The sequence below is a fragment of the Haplochromis burtoni genome, unplaced genomic scaffold (genome assembly GCF_018398535.1).
Source record: "Haplochromis burtoni strain Fernald_Lab_line unplaced genomic scaffold, NCSU_Asbu1 Contig_169, whole genome shotgun sequence".
Classification (NCBI taxonomy): Eukaryota; Metazoa; Chordata; class Actinopteri; order Cichliformes; family Cichlidae; genus Haplochromis; species Haplochromis burtoni.
In genome coordinates this window covers 581,071-600,303 of record NW_024582530.1, presented here as the reverse complement: position 1 = coordinate 600,303, position 19,233 = coordinate 581,071, and the positions used below count along the sequence as shown (strand labels likewise).

Below are 19,233 nucleotides of genomic sequence, written 5' to 3'. Positions count from 1 at the left end.
ACAAAGATTCAGGAATGTAAATTAATTGATGTTAAGGTAAATCCACTTCCAGTGTTCTAATGTGTAATAAGTAGGGATGGGTACCGGTATGGCACCGGCTCTGACATAAACGGAAAAGCAAGACCGAAAAGCAGCGCACATTTCGGTGCTTTTTTTTTTCCTGAGATGTGATACACTTTAGATTCTAGCCAATCATTTTACCTTTGAAAGCATAGTAGGCGGGTCCAGGTACGTACGTTCTTTTAGAGCAGAGCTACAGATTAAAAATGCCCAAGGCGAAGCGGTCAAAGTCTGGCTGTACTTCACAGCAAAAGATGCAAACTCAGCAGCAACAAGTGCTTTAAGCTGATACTGTGATACTGTCAAAGGAGGTAACACCTCAAATCTGATGAAACACCTGGCGACGCATAGCGTTTTTTTAAAAGCCGAGAAATGCGCCGTATTTGATAGCTTGCTGCGAGACCTCACACCGAGCGCATCTACTGCGGGTGTGGTGCCTGTTATCAGACCCGGAGTTAGCAACATCCCCCAAAAACCCGAAGAGGAGAGTCCTGGCCCCTAGCCCTGCCAGTGTAGCAGAAATGATGACGGATGATGATGCAGCAGCAGCCGTTCTTCTCTGCGTGAGTAGCTTAATGTTGTTCGTGTGTAATTTACGTTGAGTAGGCTAACCACGTTATTACATTAATGCATGTAAGGTGAACTAGCAAACATCATCATAGCTACATGCGGCTGTCTTCTTGTTTGATGGCAGATACTCCCTTCACCCTGGCCAAAAAGGCTAAAATGACCAAAGAAAAAGTGGAAAACAGTTAAACATGAGAGGTTTTTGGACAAAGTTTGTGTTTTTTCCATTGTTTAAGCACTGCTTCCAGCCAAGAGTGATACCATATATGCCCCATAGCTGCAGAAAAGGCTAACATTGTTATCTTTTTACAAAAAAACAGCTGAACATGAGAGGTTTTTGGACCAATTTTGTGTTCTCCATTCTTTAAGCACCGGTTTGAGCACCGTTTAAGCACCGGCACCGTTTCAAAAGTACCGATTTGGCACCGGTATCGGATAAAACCTAAACGATACCCATCCCTAGTAATAAGTGCCAAAAAGACAGTCATCAGACTTTCCCCTCATTATTAAAGAAGGTGCTGCAAGTGCTATTACAAGGGTAAATGACCAAGACGCAGATTTATCTGAGCACTCAAATGTCAAAGCTTTATTTTCTAGTAATATTTATTAAGTAAAGAATATGAATACATAGATTAATATGTTGTCCATCAGAAATACTCTCTCTACTCAGATATCAGTAAGTGACACTGCTTTAATCTCTAATTCATTTTGGATATCTTCTGGTCTCACCGTGAGGGCATCAACAGGGCTCCAGATATCGATCACAAGCTGTTGGGGAAAATAAAAATGACAACCAGACAAAGAGAAAGATGGTCAAAGAGATGTAAAATATAGAAAACGATGTTGATTTCTGGCAGGACAAACATGAAAACAATGAAGCAGGTGAAGCTCACTGATGAAAACTATCAGTGATGGCATGAACATGGAAGCAGACTGTGACCCTGGAGGGGAGGGAGATACAGAAATGGGAACCATCCATTATTAACGGGATGCAATTATGGAAATGTCAAAGCAAATGCTTTCACACTCTTACTGGGGACTCAAGCCAATCTTTAGATTTTAAGTCACACTGTCTTATTGACAAGGACTGAAGCACTGATCTTTCAATTCAATTTTTCAATTCAATGTTATTTATATGCGCAACAACAACAGTTGCCTGAACAACACGTTCTCCCGCCTAGGGAGTGAGAATGGTCTGGCCTGAAACAACATGCTCTATCTTCTGAGCCAAAGCCACCTGAGAAGGCACTGCTCAGTGAAAGTGTGCAAAATGGCTACAGCATGAAAGCCCAGGCAGTATTTGTCTCAAGCTGGTACTTTGTTGTGCACAAATCCTGTGTTAGATGTCAGATTTTGCATCCAGTTTTGTATTTGTAAAGTTCCATAAATAAGAAAAGGCTGTAAATGGCAAAGGAATTGGTTCTTAAACTTTTCTACTCTACCTGAGCACAACAGGGCCAACAAGCACTTGTCTCATTCACCAATTCACACAAGCACCTTTTTCTATGCTTTTTCTACACATGGGCTTTCTATCTAACATTCACACACATTCACACTCTAATGGATGCATTGGGGAGCAACTTGGACTTAGTATCTTGCCCAAGAATATTTAGCATGCAGACCAGAGGAGCCAGGGATTGAACCAGCAACCTTACATGTAGTAGATGATCTACAACCCGACCCTAACCCCAGCTATAAGCTTTAAATTAGCAGTTTGCATCACAGGGGCTGTGATGGACAGGTTCAGTTTTCAGTGTTAAACTGAGGCACACCATGGTGGCAACATAAGTATTGTTTTAAAGCATATTTGTGCACTAAATCATACTTGTTATTAACATCTGGGTCTCTTCCACGGCATGTCTTTATCCTGTTTTCCTTCTCTCACCCAAACCAGTCGCAGCAGATGGCCCCGCCCCTCCCTGAGCCTGGTTCTGCCGGAGGTTTCTTCCTGTTAAAGGGGAGTTTTTCCTTCCCACTGTCGCCAAAGTGAATGCTCATTGGGGCTCGCATGATTGTTGGGTTTTTCTCTGTGTGTGTTACTGTTGGATCTACCTTACAATATAAAGCGCCTTGAGGCGACTGTTGTTGTGGTTATATAAATAAAATTTAATTGAATTGTTTATTTTTTAATCAGAAAACGTATTTGACATTATACAACAGATTAATGAGTACAGAGGGATCAGAACTAGAACTTGCTTTAGAAGACACCAATTTTTATGACTTCTTGAACATTAAAGTAATCCACTGTCAGTTGTTAATTGTCGTAGGCTGTGGCATCACTTCAAAGTGATAAATCACACTGGGCCCCTTCTTCTTTTGGGCAAGTCACAATGAATACCTGCACCCATGAAATGAAATGATTTGCTAGTGATTATCCCTTTTTCCTCAAATGTGACTTTGGACAGAGATGTTGTCAGAAGGTTTTTCTTTTATTAGTTTATGTTGAAAGTTTCATAAATATATTGCTGGAAAGAAAAGTCAGAATTGTATCAGTGCTGTTACCTTTCTGAGGGGGTCCTTGCTGAGGCAGATCTTGCTAACAGCCCAGATGGGTGCTACAACCACAGAGGAGAGGGCCATGACCCAGCCCAGATGGTAGGCCCAGTTTGGGTACATGTAGCCTTCGTTGGATGTCAGGGGCTGGTAGTCCAGAAAGAAGCCGATGAAGCAAACCTTTAAGGAAGTAACAGAAGAATAAACAGGCAGCACTAATATCATCAAGCATATGAACAGATAGTGTAGAAGAATTGTGTCCTTAGCAACCAACATGTGCAACTTTTCATTCAGAAATGACACTGTTTTTAATCATGATTTTTCCTTTACTTCTTTATCTTTTAATTAAATGTTCTTTCGTTTTTAACATGATACTATACTAGTTGTATGCATGCAGTCATATGGTTCTCCATCTTAAATGTTAAGCCTGAGGACAAGATGACTTTGGGCCACTGAGCAACAGTCAGTCACCATCTTCTGACATCATCTCTGCCTCACGAGTAGCTTGATATTAAGAATGTGACAATTGTAGTTCCTCTCCTGAAAATCTCTGTGTGGTGGCTCTTGATGCTCTGTCACCAGTCCTCTCGGCTGCGATCCTTCCTGTGTTTTGTACACCTTTTCCTAATATACTTTCCCTTTCCAGTCAAATTTCCATGAATACAGCAAACAGCCAGCATTTTTAGCACTGATCTTCTGGGGTTTACCCTGCTCTGTGTGCTGGACAGAGAGAAACATGCTATACATGCTGTTTGAACACCAATTTACTCAAAGTCAAAATGTAATGTTCTAATATAATGAAATAGTGAGTTCCTGATTTTTATTAGCTATGAGCCCAAATCATCAAAATGAAACATTCAAGACACAAATGGTCCTTTTTTTGAATGTTACAAGCTGGCTTATCAGTTCCATCATTCTTTGTCTTATCTCCAGGTTTACAGCTGCTGGTGAACAGCAGCTCTTGTGTTGCTCGTGCAGCAAATCCACAAAAAGTCTCACGTGTTCTTTATACAAATTCTACTTAAATTACAAATATAATATTATATTTTGTCTATTACCCTGCAATGTGTTATACACTGAACTGATCTAAAGGCAATCTGTTAGGATGCCTGGGTCGTTGACCCAGTGGTTTGAGTTTATTATATTATTTATCATTTCTGGTCTTTGTTAGAGTTCTGTCTTATGGTTTATGTCTTGGTGTAATCCTCAGTTGCTATATCCCCATGTCCAGTCAGTGTCTGTGTCTGCCCTGGTCCCACGTCTCTGATCCCTCTGTTGTAGTGCCTGCCTGTGAGTCTGTGTCTGTAAGCTCAGTCTGTGTTATGTTTCCTGTTTTACTTTGAAAGTCCGTGTCTTATGTAAATGCGTCTGGTTTTGCTTTCTTTGTCTCTTAGGCCTGATTTGCCCCAGCTGTGTTTCCATCCTGTTATCTATTTCCTGATTGCTCCCTCTGTGTATTTAACCCTTTAAAGCCGGTCGGAGCGGGCACGCTCCATTTTGCGTAACTATTTTTAAATCACGGTAGCACTGCAACCACGTAAGCTAGCACAATAATTTTTTTTGCATATGAAACCGGAGGAGTTGTACTTACATCTTATGCCATCAGCTTGTCCTAGGTCACCGTTTCCTTCCACATATAGCTTTGCAAAAACTGCATAAAAAGCACTTGCAGCAGCAAAAACATAATATTCCAGAAACAGGTTTTGCCGATCCGATCAGCTGTTCATAACACTTCCTACGTCCATCAGCGTGAACTATCGCATGTCCGCCATGACCTGCCCGAACCGGAAGTGACGTCATTTCGCAGAAATGTAGTTTTTTACCATCAGGGCCTCATGAGCCTATACTTGTGTTTTTAAAAGTTATGTTTGACTTTATGACTTTCTGTGTCGTTTCTGGGATGCTTAGGACTCATATCGCACTGCTGGAAATAATTTATTTTGATGCACATGCTGCTTTTTTGCAAATTTGCATTATAATATTTATTTTCGTTTTTCCTGTAGTATATGAAAATTGGTGTATTTCAAAAATAAAACTATGAAGACACTTAAAATAAATTTACTGTGGTAGGAAACTAGTTTGTGCAACTTTTTTGTATTTACAGTTTTGAGGGATAAGCCTCTTAAATTTCTTTAACTAGAAATATATGTTAAAAAAAAAAACAAAACGATTTTAATTTTTTTTGTAGTTTATTGCATTTTTTTGCAATTTATGTAATTACTATGCACTTAATGCATACTACATATTATTAAAATTTGGGCTATAGTGGTTGTATTGATGTTTCGAGTTCACGTTCCGCCTCCGAGTGTCTGCACATTGGGTCCTCCTACTACCACTCCTGCCTGCACACAGCCTACACTTAACACAATCTATGTTACTGGGATTAAAATTTTCACAATCTAGGTTCCAGCACTAAAAGAAAATCATTACTGGACAATATGTGCCAGTTAGAAACACCACATTTGGACAAACCTCAGACATGATTGTTTTGATAACAATAAAATCTGTAGAAACACCAACCAAACCAAAATTATTTGATTTGCTTTACTCATTTTCACATCACATGCCGACAGTTATTGCATAAAACTGCACAGCTGAGGTCCACTGTGGGAGTGCAAATTTTGGCTTCCAGCTATTTATAGCATTGTTGAGACAACAGAGGGTAGTACATGAGATTTGTAATCAGTCCTAACTTCTCTGAGACATGTTTCCTAAGTTCATCAATGGCACAAAATCAAATTCTTCCTGACTGGCAGCGTTGGGGCCATCTTCATCTTCACAGCTGTTGCCACTAAAACCTTTAAATGAACTACAACTCAAAGCAGCTGAACCTCTGTCTAATGATGTAGCACTGCTCAGTGAACAATGCAAACAGACACACTCCTGGACCATGTTGTCTAGTATACAGGCACTGTGCAATAAACCATGGCTAGATCACCCTAAAACGACAGGCTTTGCCTTCTGTAACATCTATCCTGAATCAGCTGCAAATAAATGTTTTAATAAGTAGCTTAAAAAATGTCACTTCTGCAGATCTTAACAATGTGTAACTCACCACAGAGATCAGGGGGGTGAAGTAACGCCAGCACAGCTTGAAGAATACCGATGGCCTGTGTCCTGTCATATCTTCAACTACATCGCACATCCGTTCAGCCCCTGAATGACATACAAAACAATTCTTAAACTAAACTTTAATTCTTTAAAACTTTTACAAGTAACAGCATGTATTGGAATTACGACAGTGAAACTAAAAGTAAATTTATCAAAAAGGATCCTTTTGCAGTTTCCCTTATGCAGTTTTGCTGTATGTTAAAGCAATTGTAGAGAAATGTATTGGTATAACATATTACATTATATCATATTATATTATATTACCTACCAAAGGACTTTATGTACAGTTAGGTCCAAAGGTTTTGGACAGTAACACGTTGTTTTATTTTGTGTTTTCCTCTGTATGCAAACACTGTGGACTGTAAGTCAAACAAGATGTGATTGAAGAAGTGCAAACTTAATTTAACTAATTTGAATTGACTCTTTAGGATTTGCTGCCATTTGTATACAAAGCCCAGTTACGTTCAAAGGTTCCAAAATACAACCCCCAAGTCCAAAAAAGTTGGAAGTCTGTGTAAAATGAAAAAAAAAGAATGCAATGATTCCTTATCATTCATTCATTCCTTGAGATTTTTACATGTGTTGAGGAAGTAACCTTGACTTTTCTCGTTTCCTTCAGTTCCTTGTCAACTTCTCACCTGGTTTTATTACAACCCCAGAAGATTATATGTTTGCACAGCTCCCTTAAATAAGGCAGCCTCTATTAAACCTATTTCACTCTGCCCTGCTAACATTGTGTGTTCTCTCTGACTCCCTGAGTATAAATCTGCGGAGCTGAGGATCTCCTCCTGTGCCCTTTCATTAACTCCCATTATTTACTGTTTAACCAACAGACCTTTAAAAACTGTCTGCTGCTCTTTGCTTCTGCTCACTGGGAATGTTATTTGTCTCATTATCACAAGTACAATAGTAAAAGCTTGATAGCATAAGAGTCTGGGTGCTGAATTGGCCTGCATGCAGTTCAGACCTCTGACTTAATAAAAACATTTGGAGCATCATGAAATGAAAACTAACAAAGAAGGGCCACGACTGTAGAGACGCTACAATCCTCTATCAGCAACATTCCTCTAATAAAAGTGCAGCAGCTGCTCTCCTCCGTTTAAACATGTTTTCAGTATTCTGTTGTGAGTTAAATGTGGGCTTATGAGATTTTTAGGTGCAAACTTTCTGGAACACTGTGTAAATAGAAAGAGACCAAATTGTGTTTCCTCACTTGAAATACTCCATTAGGTCTTTATTGCGGACAACATCAGTTGCTGTTTTTGGGTTTAGATGAGGTGACAAAACCGGCCATTGAGGAATATCCCATTTATTTACCTTGAGAAACTTTTGGGTTGCTCTCTTTGCTCAGTGTTGCAGCATTAGTCTAAATGTGAGCAGAGTACAGCCCTGCAACACTACATCCTGCTGCTTCTATCAGGAGCCACATCACCAACAAACACCAGTGACCCACTTCCACTGGCAGCCATACACCCCCTTCCATAACAATGCCTCATGAGTGTTGTTGCCTTGGTTAAATGTTGTGAAAACATTTTTCTTAAAAAAGTTAATACTTCAGGAAACTGTCTGTCAGTTACGCACGTTCTTTTGATCCAGTGAAAAAGGAAGACTGTTTATAATACTGGCTATACTTCTTAAACAGTGAATACAGTGCTTTTGTTAACCCCCTTGAGTTAAAGATGAAAATCTGCACTTCAATCACATCTTGATTGCTTGATTTAAAATCCACCACAGTGGAGTACAAAGACGCAATATCACAAAAACTGCATCACTGTTCAAAAATATGTGGTCTTGACTATAACAGGCTCCTTGATGCAGTTCATGAGCCTTTAAAGGTTTGAAATAAGAATTATTAATAAACGTTTTCAGTACCAAAGCCTTCTTTAGGTTCTGTAAACGAACTATAGCTTTAGACATGACAGTGGTATTTAATTTTTACTCTCACTCTCAAAATCAGAATATGTTTGTCCCCAAAAGAAAGATTCTCCTAAACTATAATTTAAAGCCAAAAACCTCAGTGAAGACTGAGGTGTTTAATTTAATGCTAACTCTGGTTACCTATTTACAATTTAAATCCAGCCCTTTGTGTATTTTCTGCCTCCTGATAACAAAGGCTAATAGCGAGGAATTCAGGACTTACCGAAGCCCCAGCCAACAGCCCCACATTGGAGCAGACCCACGAATAATATGCACGCTCCATTAGCAGCATAGTGGTCGGTTAGCTGGAACAGATAGACTCCTCCCTGGACAACAGACCACAGTGACATAGTGTACATATACACTGAAAGGTGTATTTCGACTCCTATGTAAATCTGTTGCAAGTTAGCTGTCCTGTGCCGTACCTGAGTGGTGAGGGAGATCTGTATGATGAAGCAGACTAAGCAGAAGACTATGAGGAAGACTTCTCTGCGCCAAGGTCTGCGCATCTGTCCTGGGAACATGTCAATCACTGATGATGTTATAGTCTCCAAGCCTGTAAACTAGCACACACACACAGGGTTGAAAAAAAAACATTATAAATGAGAATAAAGTCAAGGATAGTTTTTCTTCTTTATGGGTCAAGACAACAATGAAAGAGAATACAGTTTAGATCCACGGGCATGAGAGTAATGGTAATTTGGGGCTTTTAATCATTTCTTGAGCTTTTGTTTTTCCAGGATCGAATGATTGTACAGCATACATCTTTAATGACTTCAAAGATTCATTTTGGATTTTCTTTAATGCACACTGAGTCAAAAGTATACATATACATACATTCCTACTAATATTTAGTGAAATGTCCCTTAGCATGTTGCACCATGTTCAGGTCCTTTTGCTCGCCATCAGCAAGCTTCTGTCATAATGCTGGCTGGATATTCAATCACTCTTCTTTTCTTCACACTTCTAAAAACACGAGGTCTTACTTTAGTAGTGGAAGAGAAATGACGAATGATACCAGAAGGTTTCAGGTGAAGGAGCCCTACATGCTTAAAAATGTCCACAAAAACGATGGTGTTTAACAAACACTCAGCTAATTACAGCACTGGGAAGCTGCAGAGCTCAGATGCATGGTAACAACATCTCAACAGAACACTACTGGTGTCTGAACTACAGGAGTCATATTGTGTGTGTATGGCACGTCCTAAACTCAGCTGTCATTCCTCTCAACCCTGTTACTACAGAAGGATTTCGGATTTGTATGGATACTGTCTGAACTGCATTGGAACAAGAAAAATTAAATACATGTGCATCTACTGTCACAAGCTCTGACAGTAAACCACCGTTCAGTTTGTATATTGTTGCATTATCAGTTCTGGACAAAATAATAAGAGAGAGACCAAAGTGTTTCATTTCTAAGGTTTTAGGTATCAGAACATAGGAAAAGTTATCCGGTGCTTGACGGGAATCGAAATAACATAAATACAACCTCAGATGAACGACACAGCATGAAACACAGTGTAATAATTTATTTAACAAAAACTAAGTGGACCCCATAACAAGTTAGCTTTTGGAACATCTTTGGCAATTGAAGTAATTTTTTTTTTATGTATGACTTTATTAGTCTCAGATCGTTGTGGACGAATTCTGGCCCAGTCTTTTTACAGCAGTGAGGTCAGCTCATTGAGGTTTACATTCATTTATGTCAAAGTGTCTCAAAGTCCAAACACTGGTTAGGGGCAAGGTGCTCCGTTTTGTTTTTGTTGAACTGATAATTACATGGTATAATCTCTAAAAATCTTGCTCATGATAATTTTAGATCCTGGTAAGGACCAGATAATATTGCCTGGTTCTGCCGGAGGTTTCTTCCTGTTAAAAGGGAGTTTTTCCTTCCCACTGTCGCCAAAGTGCTTGCTCATAGGGGATCATTCGATTGTTGGGTTTTTCGCTGTATGTATTATTGTAGGGCCTACCTTACAATATAAAGCGCCTTGAGGCGACTGTTTTTGTGATTTGGCGCTTTATAAATAAAATTGAATTGAATTGACTTGACTTGAACAATTTTTTTGTGTCCTGATACATAAAACCTTTTTTAGACCCTTTGCCACATGTCTTCCTCTTTCCGCCTCCTTTCCTGTCAAGTCTTCACTGTACTTATCTAATCAAGCCAGAAAAGGGCCCTTTTTTAAAGTATCCATTTAGTTTACTATGACAACTAAATATGTAGGTAGAATAAGAGGGTGAGGAAAAAAAATCAAACAGGATTTTTAGGAGTTTCATAAGTCAGTGTGATGTTATGAAGTGCTCTTTAAGTGGTGTCATTATTCAAACAAGAAAATCCTGAGTAGCAAAGTATGAGCAGCGGTGACAAGTCTTGGTAAGTTAAACAAAAAGATTTTGGGGGAATAGCATGTGAGAGTTTTACCTTACCACTGTATCAATCCCCAACAAAATGAGCATTAAGAAGAAGCATGCTGCCCACAGCTGAGGAACTGGCATCATGGCTGCAGCCTGAGGAAATGCAATGAATGCCAGCCCAGGGCCTGGGAGCACATGAGAGTCATTCACATATCTGTCGCCTCTGTTTGACTTGTATCATATCGTTTGCAACAAATTTGTGACAGTTAAGATAAAATACAAAATTTCTAAATACAAAAGCTTCTCCTACCTGATTCCACCACCATGTTAATAGGAATTCCCTGTTTATAGGCCATGAAGCCCAGAGCTGAGAAAACCGTGAACCCGGCAACAAAGCTGGTGGTACTATTCAGCGCACACAACCACAGACTGTCCCTGAGCGCACACACACACACACACACACACACACACACACACACACACACACACACACACACACACACACACACACACACACAGTGTAAGAGTATTTGATGACAGTGGTCACTTCACTGTCCCTCAAAAAAAGGGACAGGTTGACGCTTCCTACAGTGTAGCATAAGCGTCTGTGAGCTGAGAAGCAGCTGCTGGAGAGGAATGTTGTCCCATTCTTGTCTGATACAGCATCCTTGCTGTTCAGCAATCCTGGCTCTGCTTTGTCCTGTTTTTATTTAGAGATGCTCTAAATGTTTTCAGCTGGTCAAAAGTGTGGACTGCAGGCAGGCCAGTTCTACTATCAAGCCATTGTGTTGGAATAGCAGCATTATGCAGTTTATTACTGCATTGCTGAAATATGCACAGTCTTCTCTGAAGAAGACTTGACCTGGACGGTAGCATGATATACACCTACATCTCATTTGTCTTTCTATGTACAACATGAACTGTATTGAAACCCAGATTCTGTGCAGCAAAGCATTTGCCGAAGGTAACATTAAGTGCGGTGCTCATGTAGTGAACCATTGGCTCCGTTTATGGTCATTGGACTCTGGAGCAGTGCTACCATGTTCCAACAAACATCACTGCTGAGCTCGTCTTTTCTTCTTTCCAAAACCATTAGAATTTTGTCTCTAGCTTAAACATTAACTGAGTTACAGTCATTTGAAGAACGCTTGTGGAATGGGCCCGTCGGCAGCTTGTGGTACACATTATTTACTTGTAACAGTTGTTGTGTTTTCTGTTGTAGCTGCCCAGTGTGATCAAGCTCCCTGATGAAACACCATACGAGAAGAGGACCTGAGCACAAGCATCCATCCAGACCTGATTAAAGATTAGAAAACACGTAAAGTCATCAGTACTATATCATGCAGTCACAGAGATGTTATTACTTTGCAGCACAACCGATCGCAAGTAAAAGGTTTAACTTTCCAGGATTAAAGCATTATACAATAAAACAATAAAAGTCCTTTCACAAATGCCGTATCTCGAACAAGTTCAAAGGTTTCCCCACCTGAAGCTCTGCCAGACGAGAAGGATCTGGATACAGGTAGTAGACCACGCCCTCCCAGGCACCTGGCAGTGTCAATCCCCTGACCAGCAGGATGGCCAACATCACATAAGGGAAAACAGCTGTGAAATACACCACCTGAAAGCAAACAGAAATCATTTTGTTTGGCAGAATGAGGAAATATCCTGTAGTATTTCATTTTCCCGCTTGTATCAACATTATTTTTATTCATTTGTTGAGTCATTTGTTTTTTGTTTTTTCTGTTTCCATATATTAACTGTAGAGACCTGGAGTCTGCACACAGTTTCCAGTCTCCTAACTCCCTGTTTGTTTCCTTTTTTTGTATGATACTCTCAACAATAGCAATACACTATCTCAGTCTGCTTCAAAGTTCAAGAGCAATGACCACAATCTCCCATTATGTATAAACAGGAGCAAAGAGTGTGAATGTTAGACAGAAATCACTTAGGATGTTTATCGATTACAGCAAGTCATCCAGGTCCTGAAGCAGCAAGCAGCCCCAGACCATCACACTACCACCGCCATGTTTAACTGTTGGTACGATGTTCTTTTAATGAAATGCTGTGTTAGTTTTATGTCACATGTAACAGAGTCAAACCTTTCAAAAAGTTCAGCTTCTGTCTCATGAGTCCACAGAATATTTTCCCAAAAGTCAGTCACCAAGTTATTTTTTTGGCAAATGAGCCTTTGTGTTCTTTTTGGTCAGCGGTGGTTTCTTCTTGGATTTCTCCCATGGATCCATTTCCCCCAGTCTCTTTCTTACTGTTGAATCATGAACTCTGACCTTAACTGAGACAAGTGAAGCCTGCAGTTTTTCAGATGTTTTTGTGGGTTCTTTTTTGACCTCCCAAATGAGCCTTCATTGTGCTCTTGAGGTAATTTTGGATGGAAGGCAGCTCCTGGGAAGATTCACCACTGTTCCAAGTTTTCTCAGTATTCGGTTAATTGGTTTCACCATAGTAACTAAGGCCTTAGCAATGGCTTTGTAAACTTTTTCCAGACTTATAGATGTCAGTGTCTGTGAGCTCAGGTGTTTCTTAGATTGTGGCATGATGCGTTGGTTTTGGAGATTTTTTATAGTCTATGTCATTTTATCAAACAGATGATTCATTGGGCGTGGGAATAATCAGAACGAGCGGGGCACAATAACTTTTCCACACAGGGCCAGGTAGGTTTGAGAGCTTTTTTCCCTTTAATAAATGAAATAATCATTTATACACTGCATTTTCTATTTACTCTGGTTATCTTTGTCTAATAATAAGACTTGTTTGATGATCTGAAAGATTGATTTATTTATTGTTACATCCATAGTCATGTGAATAATACCACCATTGACAAGACACTACACTACAGGTGAACAAAAAGATGAAGCACCTGCTGAGGGACTAGATTCTGGATTTTGGGAGAGGAATGTCGTCCCGTTCTTGTCTTATACAGGAGTCTAGCTGCTCAACATTCTTGAGTCCACTTTGTAATGTTTGTTTTTCTTTTGTGAGGAAATGTTTTTAGTTGGTGAAAGGTCTGGACTGCCGGCAGGCGAGTTCAACACCCAGGCTCTTCTGCTATAAAGTCATGCTGGTGTAGTAGATGCCACACACAGTTTAGTATTGTCTTGCTGCTCAGAACAATGCAGCGTCCATGTTTTCCAAAAAGAATTTCCGTTTAGAATTCGTCTGACCACAGAACAGTTTTCCACTTCTCTTCAGTCCATTTTAAATCAACTTTAACAGAGAGAAGATAACAGGGTGTCTGGATCATGTTCACAGTGCATTGTTTGACACGAAACACAACGGGCGTGTCAGGAGGTGGAGCAGGTCATCTACTAATTGGAAAATGGATGGTCTGATTCCCAGATACTCTGGTCTATATACAAGTATCCTTGCTACAGATATACCAATATCCTAGATACTGAACCCCAAGTTGCTCTCCGATAAGTTTATCAGTGTGAATATTAAACAGAAAGCACTTCTTTAAAAATGCTTGTATGTGAAAAAGGGATGTTGTATAAAGCACTCTGAGTGCTCAAATAGAGTAGAAAACGCTATATAGAAAACATTTACCACAATCCTAGAGAGTGAGAGGCCATGAAAGTGAAAATCTTCCACTCCTTGGGAGCGGAGGAGTACCAATGGCCAATTTATAAGAACAAGATGGTTTGAAACCTGTTACGATGTTGGTTTGGATACAGTGGCATTGACAAAAAGACAGGAGGACATCTGGACAACTCCCAGTGAAAATCGTATGTATGTATCTCAAATGGCTCTTCTCTGTTTTTCATCATAGGTTTTTCATCTTTACAGACCTTTCCTGCTGAGCGGACGCCTTTCCAGATGCTGAAGTAGCAGGCCACCCAGCAGGCCAGGAGGCAAAGCAGCACCTCCCATTTTACTGCACCAGGCTCCTCTATTCCTGCGGATATGGACAACACTTGTCTCCTGTGGAGAGTAAACAGAGATGGTTAGCTATGCATAAATATTTAACAAGAACATAGTGTAGTTCTGGTTAAATGAGCTGCAATGTAATGTGAAAAAAAGTAAAAATAGCTGACTCACTCCCAGAACTCTGAGACTGAAGATTTTGTGAGATTTCCCAGTTTCCAGTCTATTGTCGCGTTGCCACTGTGTACTGCAGTCTGGTTTGCAGAGGTGATGTCCACACATCTATCTGTGGACATCAGTTCAGAGATGTAATGGTTAGTTCCTCTGTTTGAATGTAACATTGGTGAATAAAAGAGTGATGGGTGTTTTTGAATCTGGACAAAACAACAAAAAACATATATTTGTTTGTTTCAAGACACTGGCTGCAACACAGCGCAAATATGTATTTATATTCACATCAAACTTAAGGAATCAGTTACAAGTGATTGAAATGTAATGTGAAGTATCCACTTCAATCCATAAGTATTTGGACAGCGACAAAGTCTTTTGCCTTTGTACATGGCTGCTGTTAAATCAAACAAGATTGGAGGGCAGATTTTAAACTCTTCCCAAGAGATACTTTGACAAAAGTTCTGTAAGAGCTAGGCATCGAACCATCGGCCTTCTGACAACCTGCTCTTTCTCCACAGCAGCAGCCACCCAAAAAACCCCTATAATCAGTGAATTAGTGCAACATTTAGTTGAATCTGAACAGAGGATATCTGGTGATGTCTATTTTGACCCTGCTGTCCTTGACAGTAATCAAAGTGTTTACAAGGTGTAAAGGTTTACGCCTTGTTGTAAACCCTCCAGGTTTACAGCATGGTGTGCCGGTGCATTCCTACTTTTTAAGAATGTATACGAGTGGGTCACTACTGAAGGTTAGGTTTGTTTTGGTTGCTCAGCCTAATGCTGGCCTCATTGACTTGTGTCAGCATCCCTTTTCTCGTTTTGAGAGTGCCAGTGAACAGCTACCAAACGCCAGTTCAACTCCTGGAATCAGTGCCAGAAACAATTAATGTGATTCTTCCGTCAAAACCTGTGAATTAAAGCTGAAAGTCTGCACTTTAATCGTGTCTTGACACTTTGATTTAAAATCCACAGTGGTGGTGTACAGAGGCTAAATTGTAGAAATACCAACCATTTAACAATGCACTGCTTAAACAGCTATACATACATCACTCAGTCATAACATTATGGCCACCTGCCTGATACTGTTTTGGTTGCTCTTTTATTGTCAAGCAGCTCTGACCTGGAGTCCCCCTGATGGTGTGTTGTGGTATGTGCACCAAGGTGTTAGCAACAGATCCTTTAAGTCCTCTAAGTAGCAAGATGATTTGGGTATTTTGGAGAGATTTTAGCAATTTAACACTTCAAACTCTTTGTTATGCTCCTCAGACTGTTCCTGAGCCATTTTTTTGCTTTGTGACAGGGCGCCTTATCCCGCTGAATGAGACCACAGCCATCAGGGAGTACTGTTTCCATCAAAGGCTGTATGGGGTCTGCAACACTGCTTGGGTAGGTGGTTCGTATCAAGGTCAAATGTTGTCAAAGATTCCCGAGGTAAGCGAGGCAGATGCACCTGGCCATCCACTTGATGTAAAAGAAATTGTAATTCATCAGACCATGCGACCTTCTACCATTGCTCTGTGGTCCAGTTCTAATGCAGACTTGTGCCCATTGTTGGTGCTTTAAGTGGTGGACAGGGGTCAGTATGGGCGCCCCGACTGGTCTGCAGCTATGCAGCCTCATACACAACAAATTGTGATGCTCTATGTTTTCTGACACCTTTCTGTGAGAACTAGAATTAACTTTTTGGGTGCAGTTTGACCTGCCAGCTTTCACTCCTCTCATGCATCAGTGAGCCTTGGCCACCCGTGATCCTGTCACTGATTCACTACTGTTCCTTTCCAGGCAGATTTTTTTTTTCTGCTTCTAACATGTTTACTTTGAGGAAAAAATTCTGCACTTGCTCTTTAACATATCCCACCATATGCCACGATGAAGAGATAATCAGTGTTATTCACTTTACCTGTCAGAGTATTATGCCTGATCAATGTTTAGCCTTAAATCAGCCCTCTAAAGCTGCCTGCACCATTCTGAGAGGATGCATTATGCTGACCCGATTAAAGTCCAATCTAACAGCTCAGTTTGCTAACACATTCAAACAGCATTGAAGCATTGAGACTTGTTCTGTGGTGAAAGGTATAGCTTGAACATATAAATAGGCTAGCTGTTTTCCTAGCTGTAGAGTGTGGGAGGACATGTCAGAAAAAAGGGTGCCTGGAAAAATAATCTGACCTGTGTTCCAGGAATTGTTGCAGGTAGCCCAGGGCAGAGGGTCTCGGAAACAGTAAACAAGATAGAGAAGGGCCCAGGCCAAAACAATGCTGTAGACTCTGGAATATAGCTGGATCATGATGATAGAATAACCAGCTCCTGAAGAGAGAACGCATCCAAAAAACTAAATAAATAAATCAGTTTAAGCAGTAATATGACGGAGCACTGATATAGCTAAAAACAACAACAACATGTCAATGTTAAGCAAAATAATTAAGCAAAAATAAGAAGTAAATATGGCAGCTACATCTGCAAGTCGTAAGCCAGTGAAAGCAGGTTAAAAAATCTAAATGAAGCATATAGTATATAAATTATTGTTCAAAACCACTGTCACAAATATTTTTTGATTATTACCACAGCCTGCAGAGAAAACTGGGACTAAGCCTCATTCTTTAAGAAGTAAATGTGTTACAGCATTCATCAGTTTTATTAAGACATGGCTGGTGTGGCTCAAAAAAACAAAACAAACAAACAAACTCTATTTTGCCTAAATTAACCCTAAGCTTTTTTTTGCTTTTAATATTTTTAATCTGAATTCCCATCACATACAGAACATTTTAAGATCCTCTGGATTTGTAAGTAAATATTTAAACAGAAATGATCTCATTACCCTGTGCCAGCGGGCAGAGCTTGGTCCAGCAGGTGATAGTGCCCTCCTGTGTGTACTGACCAATCACAGTTTCCAGGAGGAAGAGTGGCATGCCACACAGTACAGCAAAGAAAAGGTAAGGCAACAAGAAGGCACCTACACACACACGAACACATCGGAGACGATGAAAAAAGACAGATAACAAAAATCAAGGCAGTGCTGAAGGCAGTTAGCAAACTACTGGAGCTGCAAAATGGTGCAATGAAGAACAGAGTGCCCACGAAATTCAACAAGCTGTCCATTTCTGAGGCCTTAGAAACTGCCATACAGCCGAGAGACAGAAGGAGAATAAACTGTAGGCTGTACTCCACTGAACCATCCAAGGTGTACTCTCAGTGGTGAGGGAACAATATGAGAACAGCCCCACCGTGGCTGGAAATGGAGCAATGCTGTATGAGCATCTGGGAGAAGGACACAACCCATGACAACAATGCTCAGTGGCTAGTAGATCTAAGAGAAGACCACAGCAACCTCTCTGAACAGGGTCCAGTAAGCATCACAGTGGCAGACATCCAAGAACAGGTCTCCAGTATGAAGAGTTGGACAGCATCAGGCCCCGACATGATTCATATCTACTGGCTAAAAAAGCTGACTGCACTCCATGAGCGTATGGCAGCACAAATGAACCAGCTGATAACCCATGAGCAGACCCAGAATGGATAACTGAAGGCCGAACAGTCCGGGTCCCCAAGGACCTCCAGAAAGGACCTGTCCCAGCTAACCACCAGCCAATAACCTGCCTCAGTACCACATGGAAGCTCCTGCCAGGCATCATAGCGGCTAAGATGAACAGGCGCATGGCTCAAGTTAATACTGAATGTGGAAAACTGCTTTTCATTTCTATTCTCAGACCACAGTGCTATCAAAAATGACTTCTATAGTCATTGTTGTTCAGTTCAAATCCTTTTGTGTTTTCTCTGCCTGTTTAAATCGGTTTGCCCTTCATATCTAGATTTTGTATCCTTAATCGATACAATTCTATATTTTTCAGTTTTATTGTGTTTGTGTTACCATATCTATTTTGTTGTTTACAGTGTTTCTTTTAATTGCCCATACCTTTTTCATGTCATTTTAAATACTATGGCTTTCTGCCATAAGGTCTTGTAAGTTTATATACATGAGAACAAGGAAATAAGTCTTTGGTGGGCAGGTAAATTTGAGGATTTTCCACACTAAATTTCGTACTGAAATAGCAAGCTAACCCTGTGCACTGAAGGTGGGAAAACATATAAGGAGTGAAACGTTGAGACGATGCACACATTAGTAATAGAAGCAGTAAATATGAGATTTCCAGCACAACAAGCTGAGGCGCAACATTGTGACATCTTGATAAAAGATAACCGTGAAACACTCCAATGCTCGCAGGCTGGCTGAACTCACTCAGTCTCAAGGATAATGTATTAAAGTGATTCACCTTTGTCCAGGTGTGAAACTACTGAACGTGCTCTACTTTCACTGTTGCAGTAGTTCTTTACCCTCATAAGTACACACTGCATGAGTATAAATGTAATGTACTTGGTAAAAGTCATTTTCAGCATTTACACAGATGTAACTGTCTTAACCCTTGTGTGGTGTTCGTATTTTTGTTACTCAGCCAGTGTTCATGGGTCTGGTGGACCCGCTAGAGTTTTGGCTTTCCAAATTAACACTATCAAACAATTTTATGTTAAATTACTCAACAGATGTTTACTTCATCCCAATTACAAACCATATGAACAGCAAACATGGTTAATTTTTTCCCTTTACCTTTGTTAGATCACATTTATGAATTAATGTGCTTCTCGTTTTTCTTTTATATAAAATGTTGTAAAAAAATC

At 40.2% G+C, this 19,233-nt stretch overlaps 1 protein-coding gene across 1 annotated transcript in view; it reads right to left on the bottom strand.

The window, feature by feature from the left end:
* Positions 1-1,203: 1,203 nt before the first annotated feature.
* Positions 1,204-19,233, bottom strand: part of LOC102301855 (sodium- and chloride-dependent GABA transporter 3) — a 22,902-nt gene continuing 4,872 nt past the window's right edge. The window contains exons 2-14 of the mRNA XM_005933543.2: positions 17,378-17,512; positions 16,729-16,866; positions 14,563-14,674; positions 14,313-14,445; positions 11,993-12,127; positions 11,699-11,802; positions 10,817-10,941; positions 10,579-10,691; positions 8,574-8,711; positions 8,372-8,474; positions 6,176-6,276; positions 3,130-3,300; positions 1,204-1,395 (exon numbers count right to left, since the gene is read on the bottom strand). Coding sequence (XP_005933605.1) covers positions 1,294-1,395; positions 3,130-3,300; positions 6,176-6,276; positions 8,372-8,474; positions 8,574-8,711; positions 10,579-10,691; positions 10,817-10,941; positions 11,699-11,802; positions 11,993-12,127; positions 14,313-14,445; positions 14,563-14,674; positions 16,729-16,866; positions 17,378-17,512 — 1,610 coding nt within the window. The 3' untranslated portion in view covers positions 1,204-1,293. The remainder of the gene's footprint in view (positions 1,396-3,129; positions 3,301-6,175; positions 6,277-8,371; positions 8,475-8,573; positions 8,712-10,578; positions 10,692-10,816; positions 10,942-11,698; positions 11,803-11,992; positions 12,128-14,312; positions 14,446-14,562; positions 14,675-16,728; positions 16,867-17,377; positions 17,513-19,233) is intronic.